The sequence below is a fragment of the Panthera pardus genome, unplaced genomic scaffold (assembly GCF_024362965.1).
Source record: "Panthera pardus isolate Hobbes unplaced genomic scaffold, ASM2436296v1 HiC_scaffold_27, whole genome shotgun sequence".
Taxonomy (NCBI): Eukaryota; Metazoa; Chordata; class Mammalia; order Carnivora; family Felidae; genus Panthera; species Panthera pardus.
In genome coordinates this window covers 40,145,411-40,162,880 of record NW_026526843.1, presented here as the reverse complement: position 1 = coordinate 40,162,880, position 17,470 = coordinate 40,145,411, and the positions used below count along the sequence as shown (strand labels likewise).

Genomic DNA, 17,470 nt, shown 5'->3' with positions numbered 1-17,470 from the left:
AATAAAGACAGTCTCTTCAGCAAGTGGTGCTGGGAAAACTGGACAGCGACATGCAGAAGAATGAACCTGGACCACTTTCTTACACCATACACAAAAATAAACTCAAAATGGATGAAAGACCTCAATGTAAGACAGGAAGCCATCAAAATCCTCGAGGAGAAAGCAGGCAAAAACCTCTTTGATCTTGCCTGCAGCAATTTCTTACTCAACACATCTCCAGAGGCAAGGGAAACAAAAGCAAAAATTAACTACTGGGACCTCATCAAAATAAAAAGCTTCTGCACAGCGAAAGAAACAATCAGCAACCTAAAAGGCAACCAACAGAATGGGAGAAGATATTTGCAAATGACATATCAGATAAAGGGTTAGTATCCAAAATCTACAAAAAAACTTATCAAACTCAACACCCAAAAAACAAATAATCCAGTGAAGAAATGGGCAAAAGACATGAATAGACACTTCTCCAAAGAAGACATCCAGATGGCCAACCGACACATGAAAAAATGCTCAATATCACTGATCATCAGGGAAATACAAATCAAAACCGCAATGAGATACACCTTACACCTGTCAGAATGGCTAACATTAACAGCTCAGGCAACAACAGATGTTGGGGAGGATGTGGAGAAAGAGGATCTCTTTTGCATTGCTGGTGGGAATGCAAGCTGGTGCAGCCACTCTGGAAAACAGTATGGAGGTTGATCAAAAAACTAAAAATAGAACTACCCGACGACCCAGCAAGTGCACTACTAGGCATTTATCCAAGGGATACAGGTGTGCTGTTTTGAAGAGACACATGCATCCCCATGTTTATAGCAGCATGATCAACAATAGCCAAAGTATGGAAAGAGCCCAAATTTCCATCGATGGATGAATGGATAAAGAAGATGTGGTACACACACACACACACACACACACACACACACACACACACAATGGAGTATTACTCAGCAATCAAAAAGAATGAAATCTTGCCATTTGCAACTACGTGGATGGAACTGGAGGGTATTATGCTAAGTGAAATTAGTCAGAGAAAGACAAAAACCATATGACTTCACGCATATGAGGACTTTAAGAGACAAAACAGATGAACATAAGGGAAGGGAAAGAAAAATAATATAAAAACAGGGAGGGGGGACAAAACAAAAGAGACTCATAAATATGGAGAACAAACTGAGGGTTGCTGGGGGGGTTGTGGGAGGGGGGATGGGCTAAATGGGTAAGTGGCATTAAGGAATCTACTGAAATCATTGTTTCACTATATACTAACTAATTTGGATGTAAATTTTAAAAAAATAAAAAATAAAGTTAAATAAAAAAAAAAATCACGAGGACCACCCCTTCCTTTACCCTCTCCAGCCTCCAAATAAGAAAATAAGATTTATGAGTCTTAAAGCAATTGTCCTAAACAAAATTCTCAATTAGGAATATGCATGTCTTCAGCAAACCTTTCATTCTTTCCTTCTAACCCCAAGCCAAGGAGCTCCATTATCCAAATCATGCCTGCTGCTCCACTCCCCGACTTCATAGCTACCAAGCTTCCTTGCCTTAATCTGTATTTAGGCATTTAATGTTTTAAGCAAAAATTGTATGTGTTTAAAGCGAAGTGTACATGATGATATGATACACGTATACATAGTGAAATTACTGTAGTCAAGCTGATTAACATATCCTGTCCTCACCCACTTAGCATTGTGTGTGCGTGCATTATGTGTGTGTATATGTGTGTGTGTTTGTGTGTGTGTGCGCGTGTGTGGTTGAGAGTACCTGAAATCTACTCTCTTAGCAGATACCCAGTATTCAATATGGTATTAGTAATTATAGTCATCATGCTGTACATTAATTTTACAGCTACATCTAGGTTTGCAGGTTTTTTTTGTTTTTAGCTGCCAACCATTTACTTCAAACAAAATTCTGTGAGAAAACCCAACATATAAAACACATAAAAGTACCCCTGCCTTGGTTAAAAGGGTACTATCACCCATGAGACAGCTCCTAGGAGAAAAACTGGGCCTCTTTGGAACATGGTTTAAAAGATGCTTATCTAGGCTTTTCTCCTTGTAGTACAGTTGAGAAAATAAGGTCAAGCTTGCAAGGTATCAAATACTCATATAAATTAATGGAAGAATAATAAGAGAGCCAGAAGGCTTTTTCCTCCTAGGTAACACTATGTTTTTCTTTAAGCCTCATGAGTATAATGCCTCTGTCTTGTTCTATTTTACTTTATTATTTTTAATTTTCTCTTTTGTTCTCTATACTTTCCATCCATTCCCACAAGCATCCCACTATCAGGGGTTTGATATATATCCTTGAATACGTATTTACCATTGTTTGCTATGTTTTTTTTTTTTTTAATGTTTACTTGTTTGTTTTGAGAGAAAGATAGAGACCGAGCCAGGGAGAGGCAGAAAGAGAGAGAAGGAGACAGAATCCCAAGCAGCTTCCGCGCTGTCACTGCAGAGCCTGATGCAGGGCTCGGACCCACAAACCATGAGATCATGATCCGAGCTGAGATCAAGAGTCTGATGCTTAACTGAGCCACCCAGGAGCCCTGCTATATTTTTTAATTTAACAAATACTTGTTGAACACTTGCCATAGGCCAGATACTCAGTATATAGTGTTGAACAAAATAGATAAGTTTCTCCTTTTTAACGAGCTTACTGTCAAGACATCAAGTAGTCCATAAGCAGCAGCAGACTTCCATAGATCCATCCAATAAGGAAACAGTGAGTCCCAATGCATATAGTTGATTATTTACACAGGCAGCATAAGCAAGATCAGTATAGTGTCATCTCCCTTTGCCCCACAGGACAGCATCAAACTAAAGTGGCCAGACGACAGGTGACACGGACAGTAGGACACTCTGTTGCTGAAGAGCAAACTCTAGACTGTAGCTGAACTATTTTATAGCCTGCATCTATAGCCAAGAGAAGGGAGACAGAAAGCCCTTCTGCCTTATGGGAACCAGGGAGTAGGGTGAGAAACGGCCTCCCACAAGATAAGGAGCCTCCCACAAGGTAGAAAGACAGATAGGAAACAGACTTGAGGCAACTCCTCACAAGACTGTCTATCTTCCCACGTTCCAAGAGGATCACAGGATGTCCTGCCAAGGCTTGGGGCAGGCTGTAGTTGAATCTTGCATATGTGGCCTATGGGGATAGTGCAAGGTCACTGGGGTGCCATGGCAGAGCCATCTCCCTACATTCACAGTCTACAAATAAACGTTTTTAACCAGATTGTTTTCACTTAACATGAAATAATAGTAATAATAGCAAAGCAATTTGTATAATGCTTACTATGTGTTAGGCATTTCTCTGCAAACTTTGCATATAGCAAATCATCAATCCCTGCGTTGACCCTATGAAATAGGTGCTCTTATTTTCATTTTACAGATGAGGTTGCTGAAGCACAAAGAACTTAAGTGGCTTGCTTAAGGTCACACACTTAGAATCTGGTAGAACTATGATTTGAACCCAAACAATTTGAATTTGATAGAAGTCTGTACAAAGTGATATGGGTGCAAAGAAGTAGTCCAAGCAGACTTCACAATACAGGTGGCATTTTGCCTGGACATTTGTTTTTTTGTTTTTTTTTTGCTTTGTTTTCTTTTTAGCGATAAGAATTTATTTATTTATTTATTTATTTATTTATTTATTTATTTATTTATAATATATGAAATTTATTGTCAAATTGGTTTCCATACAACACCCAATGCTCATCCCAAAAGATGCCCTCCTCAATACCCATCCCCCACCCTCCTTTCCCTCCCACCCCCCATCAACCCTCAGTTTGTTCTGTTTTTAAGAGTTTCTTATGCTTTGGCTCTCTCCCACTCTAACCTCTTTTTTTTTTTCCTTCCCCTCCCCCATGGGTTTCTGTTAAGTTTCTCAGGATCCACATAAGAGTGAAACCATATGGTATCTGTCTTTCTTTGTATGGCTTATTTCACTTAGCATCACACTTTCCAGTTCCATTCACATTGCTACAAAGGGCCATATTTCGTTCTTTCTCATTGCCATGTAGTACTCCATTGTGTATATAAACCACAATTTCTTTATCCATTCATCAGTTGATGGACATTTAGGCTCTTTCCACAATTTGGCTATTGTTGAGAGTGCTGCTATAAACATTGGGGTACAAGTGCCCCTATGCATCAATACTCCTGTATCCCTTGGGTAAATTCCTAGCAGTGCTATTGCTGGGTCATAGGGTAGGTCTATTTTTAATTTTTTGAGGAACCTCCACACTGTTTTCCAGAGTGGCTGTACTAGTTTGCATTCCCACCAACAATGCAAGAGGGTTCCTGTTTCTCCACATCCTCTCCAGCATCTATAGTCTCCTGATTTGTTCATTTTAGCCACTCTGACTGGCGTGAGGTGATATCTGAGTGTGGTTTTGATTTGTATTTCCCTGATGAGGAGCGATGTTGAGCATCTTTTCATGTGCTTGTTGGCCATCTAGATGTCTTCTTTAGAGAAGTGTCTATTCATGTTTTCTGCCCATTTCTTCACTGCATTATTTGTTTTTCGGGTGTGGAGTTTGGTGAACTCTTTATAGGTTTTGGATACTAGCCTTTTGTCCAATATGTCATTTGCAAATATCTTTTCCCATTCCGTTGGCTGCCTTTTAGTTTTGTTGATTGTTTCCTTTGCTGTGCAGAAGCTTTTTATCTTCATGAGGTCCCAATACTTCATTTTTGCTTTTAATTCCCTTGCCTTTGGGGATGTGTCAAGTAAGAAATTGCTGCGGCTGAGGTCAGAGAGGTCTTTTCCTGCTTTCTCCTCTAGGGTTTTGATGGATTCCTGTCTCACATTCAGGTCCTTTATCCATTTTGAGTTTATTTTTGTGAATGGTGTAAGAAAGTGGTCTAGTTTCAACCTTCTGCATGTTGCTGTCCAGTTCTCCCAGTACCATTTGTTGAAGAGACTGTCTTTTTTCCATTGAATATTCTTTCCTGCTTTGTCAAAGATTAGTTAGCCATACTTTTGTGGGTGTAGTTCTGGGGTTTCTATTCTATTCCATTGGTCTATGTGTCTGTTTTTGTGCCAATACCATGCTGTCTTGATGATGACAGCTTTGTAGTAGAGGCTAAAGTCTGGGATTGTGATGCCTCCTGCTTTGGTCTTCTTCAAAATTACTTTGGCTATTCGGGGCCTTTTGTGGTTCCATATGAATTTTAGGATTGCTTGTTCTAGTTTCGAGAAGAATGCTGGTGCAATTTTGATTGGGATTGCATTGAATGTGTAGATAGCTTTGGGTAGTATTGACATTTTAACAATATTTGTTCTTCCAATCCATGAGCACGGAATGTTTTTCCATTTCTTTATATCTTCTTCAATTTCCTTCATAAGCTTTCTATAGTTTTCAGCAGTTGGATCTTTTACATCTTCGGTTAGGTTTATTCCTAGGTATTTTATGCTTCTTGGTGCAATTGTGAATGGGATCAGTTTATTTGTCTTTCTGTTGCTTCATTATTATTATATAAGAATGCAACTGATTTCTGTACATTGATTTTGTATCCTGCAACTTTGTTGAATTCATGTATCAGTTCTAGCAGACTTTTGGTGGAGTCTATCGGATTTTCCATGTATAATATCATGTCATCTGCAAAAAGTGAAAGCTTGACTTCATCTTTGCCAATTTTGATGCCTTTGATTTCCTTTTGTTGTCTGATTGCTGATGCTAGAACTTCCAACACTATGTTAAACAACAGCGGTGAGAGTGGACATCCCTGTTGTGTTCCCGATCTCAGGGGGAAAGCTCTCAGATTTTCCCCATTGAGGATGATATTAGCTGTGAGCTTTTCATAAATGGCTTTTATGATGTTTAAGTATGTCCCTTCTACCCCGACTTTCTCGAGGGTTTTTATTAAGAAAGGATGCTGAATTTTGTCAAATGCTTTTTCTGCATTGATTGACAGGATCATATAGTTCTTATCTTTTCTTTTATTAATGTGATGTATCACGTTGATTGATTTGTGAATGTGGAAGCAGCCCTGCATCCCAGGAATGAATCCCACTTGACCATGGTGAATAATTCTTTTTATAAGCTGTTGAATTCGATTTGCTAGTATCTTATTGAGAATTTTTGCATCCATATTCATTAGGGATATTGGCCTGTAGTTCTCTTTTTTTACTGGGTCTCTATCTGGTTTAGGAATCAAAGTAATACTGGCTTCATAGAATAAGTCTGGAAGTTTTCCTTCCCTTTCTGTTTTTTGGAATAGCTTGAGAAGGATAGGTATTATCTCTGCTTTAAATGTCTGGTAGAACTCCCCAGGGAAGCCATCTGGTCCTGGACTCTTATTTGTTGGGAGATTTTTGATAACTGATTCAATTTATTCTCTGGTTATGGGTCTGTTCAAGCTTTCTATTTCTTCCTGATTTAGTTTTGGAAGCGTGTGGGTGTTTAGGAATTTGTCCATATCTTCCAGGTTGTCCAGTTTGTTGGTATATAATTTTTCATAGTATTCCCTGATAATTGCTTATATTTCTGAAGGATTGGTTGTAATAATTCTATTTTCGTTCATGATTTTATCTATTTGGGTCATCTCCCTTTTCTTTTTGAGAAGCCTGGCTAGAGGTTTATCAATTTTGTTTATTTTTTCAAAAAACCAACTCTTGGTTTCATTGATCTGCTCTACAGTTTTTTTAGATTTTATATTGTTTATTTCTGCTCTGATCTTTATTATTTCTCTTCGTCTGCTGGATGCCTGGACATTTGAAGTCCATAATAGTTTGTCAGGGTGGAAAAGCTCTCCGAGAAGAGTAAGCAGCAGCATGAGCAAAGGCATAGCGCTATGAAAGCATATGATGTGTTTTGAGAGCATTTGTGATGTTCTTGGAACCCCAGAATGCACTGGCATGGAGTAATACAAGATAAAACAGAATAAGCAGCTTGGAGCTAGTTGGAAAAGCCCTTGAAGGTCATACCATGTGTTTTGGACTGATTTCGTCCCCCTGAAGTTCATATTTTGAAGCTCCAACCCCCACTGTAATGGTATTTGGAGATGGAACCTTTGAGATGTAATTTGGTTTAGATGAGGTCACAAGGGTGGGGCATGATGATATTAGTGCGTTTATACAAAGATACCAGAGAGCTTGCTCTGCTTGGTTTCTCTCTGGGCCATGTAAGCACCCTGTGAGAAGGCAGCTTTCTGCAAGTAGAGAAGAAAGCTCTCACCAGAAACCAACCATACTCGCATGTCTGGCATGCTCAGAATTCCAGTCTGTAGTATTGTGTTATGGCAGCCCCAACAGACTAAGACACCACGAAACGTGAACTTTTGTGGGCATTAGAGTTACTAAACATCTTAAAGCAGGTGAGTTAAACAATTAGATGTGGTATTTCATAACAACTCTAGTGGCAGATTATCGTGGAGAATTTGGCAGAGATGATGGTAGGAAATGAGTGGGAGTTAGGGAGATTGGTGGTAGGAAAACCAACTGATAGACAATATCACTAATTCAGGTGAGAGAGGTAGACCCCTGGAGGGTGGCAGTAGGGATAGAGAGCAAGGTAGACATTTAAGAAGTAGTATTGATAAGATTTATTTTTTTAACGTAATTTATTGTCAAGTTAGCTAACATACAGTTTCTACAGTGTGCTCTTGGCTTCAAAAGTAGTTTCCCATGATTCATTGCCTACATACAACACCCAGGGCTCATACCGACAAGTGCCCTCCTCAATATCCATCACCCATTTTCCCCTCTCCCCCGCTACCCCATCAAACCTCAGTTTGTTCTCTGCATTTAAGAGTCCTTTATGGTTTGCCTCCCTCTCTGTTTGAAACTATTTTTCCCCTTCCCTTCCCCCATGGTCTTCTGTTAAGTTTCTAGAATTCCACATATGGAAGGTTGTCAAATGAGATATGTAAGGGAGAAATAGGAGTCAAGAATTCTAGTTTGGGTGACTGGGTAAATGGTGATGACATGAATCAAGATAGGGGAATGTAAAGTGGTTTGTCTCTGGGTGGTAGTCTTAGAGATGGTTTTTATTTCTTTTTGTTCATCCGAATTTTACACTTTATTTACAATTACCATTTATTACTTCTGGAATAAGAGTAAACAGCTTTGTTTTTGGTATGGGGATCAGGAATGCAATGCAAAAGAAAGAAGACAAAGTTCTAAGAGAAATATATTAAGTTTGGGTTATATTGAGTTTGAACTGCCTATAAGAAATCTTGCTGGAAGTGTCCAAGGCTGTTAGAAATATAAATCCATGTGAAACTCAAAGACGGAGACTGGAGATGTTGATTTTCAGAATTGGTGTTCTATGAGGGGTTAGAATGTACTACCACAGAGTGCTGGCTTTGCATTGGGCTTGGAATAAAGGAAAACTGATCTTAAGTAGCACATGTATGCTTGGAGAGGGGGAGGTATTGAGAGGAACACTAGGAAACTTGCAGAAATGGGACTGAGGACAGAATACATAGCCCTTGGGATGGGGTCAACATTCAGAGACAGAGTTCAAACAGAGGCACTGGAAATTCTCACTCCAGTTCCAAGCCAGGTATCAAAAACCAAGAGGAATCAGATCAATGAAGTGACGTTGACTCTGGGTCATGGCTTTAGAGATAAAAACAATGTTGACGAGAGAAGCCAAACATGTGTAATAGAAACAATGTGGCAAAGAATAGGGAACAGCCTACCCTTGAGAAATAGGGCTGACTGAAGTACCTGACCTCTTGGATGTCAGTTGGGGACCATGGAAAAAGGAACTTCAGGTGTCAAAGGTATGTAGGAAGATAGCCTGTCTTCCCCCAGAGGACTACTCGTGGTAAGAAGGGGTATGTGTGCAGTGGGGAAGTAGGTCAGTGGATTCCCATTTTCACCCATGTGTGTTGAACAGCAGATTATCTCTAAAAGCCAAAAGTAAATGGGGCTAGAGTTATTGATATTCTGCCAAATAACCCATTGTTTGTTCTAGAGGATTGGAAAAGCAGCCTGCACATAGCTTGATACTCTTTTTGAGCAATGGATATATAATATTTTGGCTCTTCTGCTTTAATGCATCCATGTTGATAAGGGGACATTCTGATGTGACCTATGAAACAAGCCATTTAGTCTGTTTCTTTTTCATTATCACCTCCTTCACAGGGTTATGAGCCTTACTCCATCTCCAAGTCTCACTGAGAATGAGGTGAGAGTCAGGGATGGGATAGGAGTCAGTCACTATCTGGCAGACACAACCAGGAGTCACATGTTTATCACACGTATTCACCTCGGAAAGGGCTACCAATCATTCTGAGCAACGTGTCTGCCTATCTTCTGAGAATCCACTTGTTTCCTGAATGGTCTGCTTCTCAAATCCTGATTTTTCTCTTAAGGTTAAAACAGTCATACTTATTTACTTCTAATGAATACATAGATTTGGCTACATGATAACTGAAAGGATTCTCTTTTCCATATAAATTCTAGAGGACGGACACATTTTTTTGCAGGCTTTCTGATTATTCTAACCTTATTGGATTGGTTGCAAATTAGACTGTGTTTCAGGGAGACAGATATTTGAGCTGTAATACAATTCCTTATTATCAGCTCTAGGCAGCACAGTAAACCTTCAATTAAACTTCTAATAGTAATATAATATACATATATTTATAGTTAATATCCTAGCATTCTTTCATAATGATGGTAGGGGGTGGATACCTCCTTAAAAGTTGATCTAATTGTATATTTTTAATGTATTTCTGATTGTGAAAGTTAGATGTATTTAAATTTTTAAGTACATTTAATACATAATACATAATGAGAGAGTTAGATGCAGAATGCACATAGGGTGAGAAGAGAGAGAGATGGGAAAGAATTTGAGATGGGCTTAAGGTCAGGTATGAAGTAAGAGTGAAAGATGTCTTATACATATTACTTGGTTAAAAAAATCAGTAATTTTACATTCCGATGATGCCATTTTGAGGAGGTTTCATCAAAATGTCTGAATCACATGTCTGGAATCCTTGAACCAGAACTGGCAGAAACTTCTGAATCCATGCAAGCAGATTGACAGATTGACAGACTGACCCTTGGAAAATGTCAATATTTGAGGGATGGATAAGGGAAGAGAACACCTGGGTTTTAAATGCTCTTGTGTATGTACCCAGGAGTGGAATTACTGGGTCCTGTGAGAATTGAGATGCGACATTTTTAAGTAAAATCTTACCAAACCAATAAATAGTCCCACTTTGTGTGTGCGTGTGTGTGGAGGCGGGGGTGGGTGTGGGGTACGTAGGGATCATGTTGTTATTTCTCTTCTTGTGTTAACGACTTTTATGGACTCCTACACTTCTCTAGGAAATGTGGAATAGGAGTTTATACCAGGATACTACAAATGGCATCACCAACCCACACCCAACATGAAAATTAACCACTTTTTATTCAAAGTGCCCATTGATATAAAGTCCATTGAAAGTCCCCAACCTTAGCAGGTGTACTAGTGTGCACCTTCAGACAATGAAAGTTACAGGCAAGGAACCTTAGTTCAATTACAGACGGTTACCCTTGGGCTGCTCATTAAACTTCTCTGTATCTCACTTTCTCCATCTATAAAATGGGAGTAATCCTGCATCTCAAGATTGTAATGAGGAAAGGGCCTAGCCATGCGCACATAGCTGGAACTTAATAACTATTAGCTCTCATTTCCCCATACTTCCCTACCCTCTTCAAATTAACTGTTCTTCAAAACAAAAGTATTTTTCTTCTCATTTTCTCTTTCAGGTTAAAATTAAACTGCCGAATACAAACCCTTCTGAAATTCAAATTGATATCCAGGAAATGATCCTTGACCTTCGCACTCCTAATAAGTGAGTAAAACTTAGAACTAGAATAATGTATTAAAATATTAATGAATCTATAATCAATATTCTTAAAGTGTACATTGTTATTTTTCATCACTCCTAAAGTTTGACAAAAAGTGAAAAAGTAAGTTATTCATTCAGATGTTTGATCTACATAATATAAATATATATGTATATGTATTTTTTGAAACACCTAAAACACCTAGTTTTTTCTGCTTTGCACCCGTACATTTGGAGTAGATTGCTACCACTAAAATACAGCCTTTGACATTTAGATACAGTTTACTTATCTGTGAGGAAAAATAACTAGAGATGAAAATCTCTTAAGTTGTAAGTCTCGCTTGTGGCTTTTTGTACAGAGATGCCATAAGAGAAGCAATATCTTTAAACTTTCTGGTTACCATGGGACTCTAAGGTTCAATTTGACTGTATCCATCTAAAAATTAACAGAAAAGTCTTGTCATCAATTCCTTAAAGCAAAAATTCTAGCAAATTGGGGTGCCTGGGTGGCCCAGTTGGCTGGATGTCTGGCTCAGGTCATGATCTCACAGCTAGTGAGTTCGAGCCCCACATCGGGCTCTGTGCTGACAGCTCAGAGCCTGGAGCCTGCTTTGGATTTTGTCTCCCTGTCTCTCTGCTCCTCTCCAGCTTATACTCTGTCTCTCTCTCTCTCAAAAATAAATAAACATTAAAAAAATTTTAAAAAATTCTAACAAATTTATCACTAGCTTCTCAAGTAGTATAGATACATTTAAAAAGAATACAGGTAATAATGGCATAATATAATTAAACATTTTGATATTTTCAAAATAGTCTTCTTATTACACAGGTTCAAATTATGTTTCCAAAATGCAACACGTACAGTAAGATTCTGATACAAATGTTTATCTGAAACCTGGACAAATCAGTCCCGTCTCTCAAAAACAAGTCCATAAAGAGAAAATCAATGGAACCTGATGTGTGATAGATAAAATATCTAAATATCTCCTTGCTTGTTTCACTTTTCATCTGAAAGTATGCTAGTGAGCACACTTTGGTTGACTGCAGTGGCTCTTTCTTTGTTATTCACGAACATTTCAAACTGGGTGTGGTAAGCAGTCAGCTGCTGGCACATTTTCTTTCTTCCATTATCAGTATCAATAATCTTCCCCTGTTGATCTTAGGGTTTCAAAAAAATAAAAAGTAGATCCCTCATACAAAAGACTTCTATGTATAAACGACCCAATGTACATACATAGCTTAACCTTGATTTCTATAGTAGATGCATTTAACCCAAAATGATCTACCCATGGATATATATCAAGTACTTTCTCATTACTCATGTAATTTCAAAACTATATTCTCACCAAAATTGTCTTCTGTTATAAAAATTTCATCCACTATTCCTACGATTTACTTCGAGGAGCAGTGTAATTTTTTCATTCTTATTATATATGCTTTTACTCTTCCACACAACCTCTGCAAGGAAAGTTGCTTAAATTAACAGTTAATCTTCCATGATATTGGTGCGCTTGTTAAAAACACATACATATCTACACACCGTGGAGTTAATTTCCATTCTCCTAGCAGTTCTCCATCAATCTTCAGGCAGCTGCTATGCTGCCATTCCAGATATCTATCAGAGCCCACCAAATGAAAGACTCACACAGAGATACTTGTCCATGTAGAATGTGGACTACACTAGAATTTTGGGATCATAATGTTCTTATATATTAAATAGTGCAGAGAGGTGCTGTCTCTTAAGAAAAAAATCATTAATTATGATAGAAGACTGAAGATAGGCTGTTATCGTTTTTGTCATTTTTCCTTAACACTTGCACATTCTTTGGAGCCACGCTATTATCTGAAATTGTGTTATTGGAAATGTGACTTGTTTTTGAGGTTATTGGTATTCACATATACTTTCTTTAGTTTCTAACTTTGACAGCATATCACACTATGTTTACTCACCCCTAGAGAGGTAAGAGAAAACCTCCTGTTCATGAATCTATAAGGCAGAACACGTGAATCTATTTTAACTGAATTGACTGGTAAGATCAGTCAAATGACAGTCAATTGCATTAGAACTATCAATAAAACCCAGATTTTTAGAATTATACAACCAAAAGAAATAAAGCAATGTCTTAACTTCTTTATTTTTAAAAAAAATCATTGTTTTTGCACGTTGATTCCCAACATGGAGTAGACAGAAAGGAGGAAAGACAGGGGAAATTGGATAATTTCCCAAGGACTTTTATCGTCATATGAGGTTTCACTATTTTTTGAAGTGTATTCTAAGAATATCATAAATGAATTCCTTGAATGTGATAGTAAAAACATATTGTAAAGACAAGTATGAATTAATTTTTGGTAGAATGCTGTTTTATTCTCATCTTTTCTGTGCTCCTTTAATTCAGACTGATTGAGAATTGACTGATACTCAAACTCAAAAGATGTTTTCAAATTGAAATACTGAATGTCAGCTCAGTAGCTATTTCTTCACTTTCTTTGAAAATAGTTATGTCTCCAATAGAAAACGTTTAAAAAGTCATGTTTTTTAAACCCAAATATTTATTTTTTAATTTAAATTTTGTTAGTTAATATACAGTGCAATATTGATCTCAGGAGTAGAATTCAGTGATTTCATCACTTACATACAACACCCAGTGCTCATCACAACAAGGGCCCCCCTTAGTCCCCATCACCCATCTAGCTAATCTCCCACCCACCTCCTTCCATCAACCCTTAGTTTTTTCTCTATCATTAAAAGTTTCTTGTTAACTAACCCAGAGATAAAATCATTTATTAACTACATAAAATAAAAACTACATTATGTGAATATGCACAGAACAAGGTTGTCCTGTATTTAAATCTCTTGCAAGGAACATCAACTTGACTTTGCTAGTATAAATGTAAGGTTGTAAGTCTCTAGAGTTCACTTGTATAGATAATTCTTTTGTCTTTACTTTCATATATTATCATTCACTTTTAAACAATTTCTAATGAAAAGTAACACTGGATAAACATTTGATCAGTGCCTAAACTGTAGCTTCTTAAAAGCAAGTATACTATCAATGTAAAGGCAGAGGGATTGAGTTTAAATGTTTATTCATATTTGATAGTACTAATGTGTTGTAGGTACTCAAATGTTATTTTGCTTTTCATTCATTTATGTATTCACTCAACAAACATTCATAAAGTCTCCTGCTACAACTGGGGGGACATGAAGATAAGATATAGTCCTGTCCTTCAATGAATTGTACATGGATAAGTATTTGTAGAATTTTATTTTATTTATATATAAATCTCAATCCAGATATCAGGCAGTAAAACAGACTAGACAAAAATACTTCCCTTCTCCTAAGAGCCTAAATAAGTTGCACAGTTTCTGTTCAAAATTTTAGTATTTGAAGCCATACTACTAAGGACTAGCCAGGAATGCAGGCATAGATGGATCATTCCAATGGCCACTGTCTCTGCTGAATTTATTTCTCTCTGAACAGAGAAGTGCACATTATCACTGGAACTCCTTCTTCAGCTGATTTATAGTTGTCTTTTAGTGCAATGAAGCTACCACCACTGAGCTTTGCTTTATTTTTAAAGTGAATATATTATCATTTGTAGAATAAGGGATAAAGCAAATCTAACTCCAGCTCAAACTATATTGTAAACAACTTTAAAAAGATGGACTCTAAACACTTTTTGCACCCACTTTTTTGAGATGCCAAATATTACATGATATATTAAAATACACCATGAGGGGCACCTGGGTAGCTCAGTTGGTTAAGTGCCCAACTTGGACTCAGGTCGGGATCTCAAAGTTCATAAGTTCAAGCCCCACGTCGGGCTCTGTGCTGACAGCTTAGAGCCTGGAGCCTGCTTTGGATTCTGTGTCTCCCTCTTTCTCTGCCCCTCCCCCTCTCACACTCTGTCTCTCTCTCTGAAAAATAAACACACATTAAATTTTTTTTAAATTTGAAATAAATACATCATGATATCATTACTTCTGGTGGAGAGAGATGTTTTTCCTACTACAAGTATCTGGAATAGAACAAGAGTAACAGGAAATTTCTCTTCTAGAGAAATGTGATCACACAAACATGTGTGATAAATACTTTTAATGAGCCCAGTTTCCTAAACTTAGGTCTTGCAAATGAGTGAGGAGGCAATTGGTTTTCAAGAGTTTGTTTTCAAATACTAGTTCTTCATACAAGGATTCAATAAGTACCCCTAAAAAATACCAGATTCCTTTACAAACTTGGATCCTATACCTTTTAAAAGAGATTTTCTGTCCACTTTTTATAGAGAAACTGAAGGCTTCTTTATGGAGAATGTGAGGTAACAAGTGCTTCATGCATTTAATTTTCTTCAGATACCAGCATGTGCCGACCCCATGCATAATTCAGATTCATACCACTATGACAGAATTATGGATGGCTCAGCCCAGCAATGCAGCTAAAGCATACAGCTATCTAGCAATGGAGCCCCACAACTGCAAAATAAACCCAGCAATCTCTCACAGGGATTTTTGTCAATGTATAGTAGAAAGAACCAGAAGCAAGCACAGAGAAGCACTTTCATTGATCTAGTATTAAAATCATTCCAGGCCTGAATTTCAATACCTATACATGTAGTAGAGACTCAGCCTGAGGTTGCATCAGCAGAATTATTATAGAACTATTCCAATTTTCAGATTTGTATCAGTTAGTCACATTCCATGTACACATAAGCATGGCTGGCAACATATCTATCCAACCAACTTAAAGTTGCAATGGCTCTGTTCCTCTGCCTATAAAGCAAGCCTGAGACTATGTTTATATAATGCAAAATGAGGTCAATCTTGAAAAAAGAGTGGGGGTATCAAAACCCCTGCTTGTATTTTTAAGGCCAAAAAGGCTGATATATTATGTGTGTTAATTTGGCATATTTTTGAACTTGCACTTACAGTGTCTAAATATTGTTTTTTTTGGTTCCTAACCTTTTGATGGTATATATTGCTTCCCGTTATCTTATTAAAAGTGATATCAAAACCACACTGAGATATCACCTCACGCCAGTCAGAGTGGCTAAAATGAACAAATCAGGAGACTATAGATGCTGGCGAGGATGTGGAGAAACGGGAACCCTCTTGCACTGTTGGTGGGAATGCAAACGGGTATATCCACTCTGGAAAACAGTGTGGAGGTTCCTCAAAAAATTAAAAATAGATCTACCCTAGGACCCAGAAATAGGACTGCTAGGAATTTACCCAAGGGATACAAGAGTGCTGATGCATAGGGGCACCTGTACCCCAATGTTTATAGCAGCACTTTCAACAATAGCCAAATTATGGAAAGAGCCTAAATGTCCATCAACTGATGAATGGATAAAGAAGTTGTGGTTTATATACTTGATGGAATACTACTTGGCAATGAGAAAGAATGAAATATGGCCTTTTGTAGCAACGTGGATGGAACTGGAGAGTGTTATGCTAAGTGAAATAAGTCATACAAAGACAGATACCATATGTTTTCACTTTTATGTGGATCCTGAGACACTTAACAGAAGACCATGGGGGAGGGGACGGGGGGAAAAAGTTACCGAGAAGGAAGGAGGCAAACCATAAGAGACTCTTAAAAACTGAGAATAAACTGAGGGTTGATGGGGCGCTGGGGGTGTGGGGGGCAGAGATGAGCATTGAGGAGGGCAACTGTTGGGATGAGCATTGGGTGTTGTATGGAAACCAATTTGACAATAAATTTCATATTAAAATAAAATAAAATAAAAGTGATATCTTCTTGATATTACTTTAGGAATTTGACTCTAGGTTTTTTACCTTGTCTTATTTTGTTTTGATTTTTAGGAAGCTGTTGATAACCCTTCCCCACCCTGTGGAATGCAACAGTGCCAAAGCTTTCTATATCCTGGAGACTGAGACTCTTGAAGTTGCCCTAACAATGAAAAGAGACTTGGATTTCATTAACTTCTTCTGAAGCTTCATGAACAAGAAGGAAACATGGTAAAACAGCACTGCTAAAAAATTTTTAAAAAAACCTTTGAAAAATTGGCGAATGTCTCCTATCTTTTTTATTATTCTGACATAGTTCATAAAGGGTCTAAATTCAATTCTAGTGAGTTCCTGGTCATTTACCATCATTCCTATTCCTCTGGTGGGAAATACTGTTTTCTTATATTCATAAGCTATTTCATTTTTTTGGTGATAGCTGGATAGAATTTGCAGGTTAACCAATTAGATTACTACATGGTCAATTCAAACTGAAATATGACCATGAAATGGTTGGTCCACTTATTTCAGTAGTCTGAAGAACTTAAACCAATTAATTATACTATGATATAATCAGTTCCATTGCAATTGGTCATTATTATGGCCAGAAAAGTTTATTTGGCTGCCTTCTCATTGATTTGATCAAATGATTTACAGTATTCTCTGGTTAGGTTCTCACAATCCTGGGATGTACAAATAACAAGGGATTATAAATAGTTTGGTACGCCATCCTAAACAACATGTTTTACTTGAATAAGAAATACTTCAGAACACACAGTGTTATTTAGCTTCCTCAGTCCTGCTTTCAGTGTCTGGATCTGGTTAGGTTAAAAATCTTCTTCCTTTTGTGCACTAATAATTACTAACAGTGCCTTTTGGACTACTGTGTGTATATTTAGTATTGAAATCCTTGACATTTAAAAGGAATATAAAG

At 37.6% G+C, this 17,470-nt stretch overlaps 1 protein-coding gene across 2 annotated transcripts in view; it reads left to right on the top strand.

Moving 5' to 3' along the window:
* DNAAF6 (dynein axonemal assembly factor 6) overlaps positions 1–16,877 on the top strand; it is a 36,665-nt gene extending 19,788 nt beyond the window's left edge. For both annotated transcript variants that reach the window (XM_019435698.2, XM_053891289.1), the window contains exons 6-7: positions 10,714–10,799; positions 16,615–16,877. In XM_019435698.2, coding sequence (XP_019291243.2) covers positions 10,714–10,799; positions 16,615–16,744 — 216 coding nt within the window. In that variant the 3' untranslated portion in view covers positions 16,745–16,877. The remainder of the gene's footprint in view (positions 1–10,713; positions 10,800–16,614) is intronic.
* The last annotated feature ends 593 nt before the right edge of the window (positions 16,878–17,470 follow it).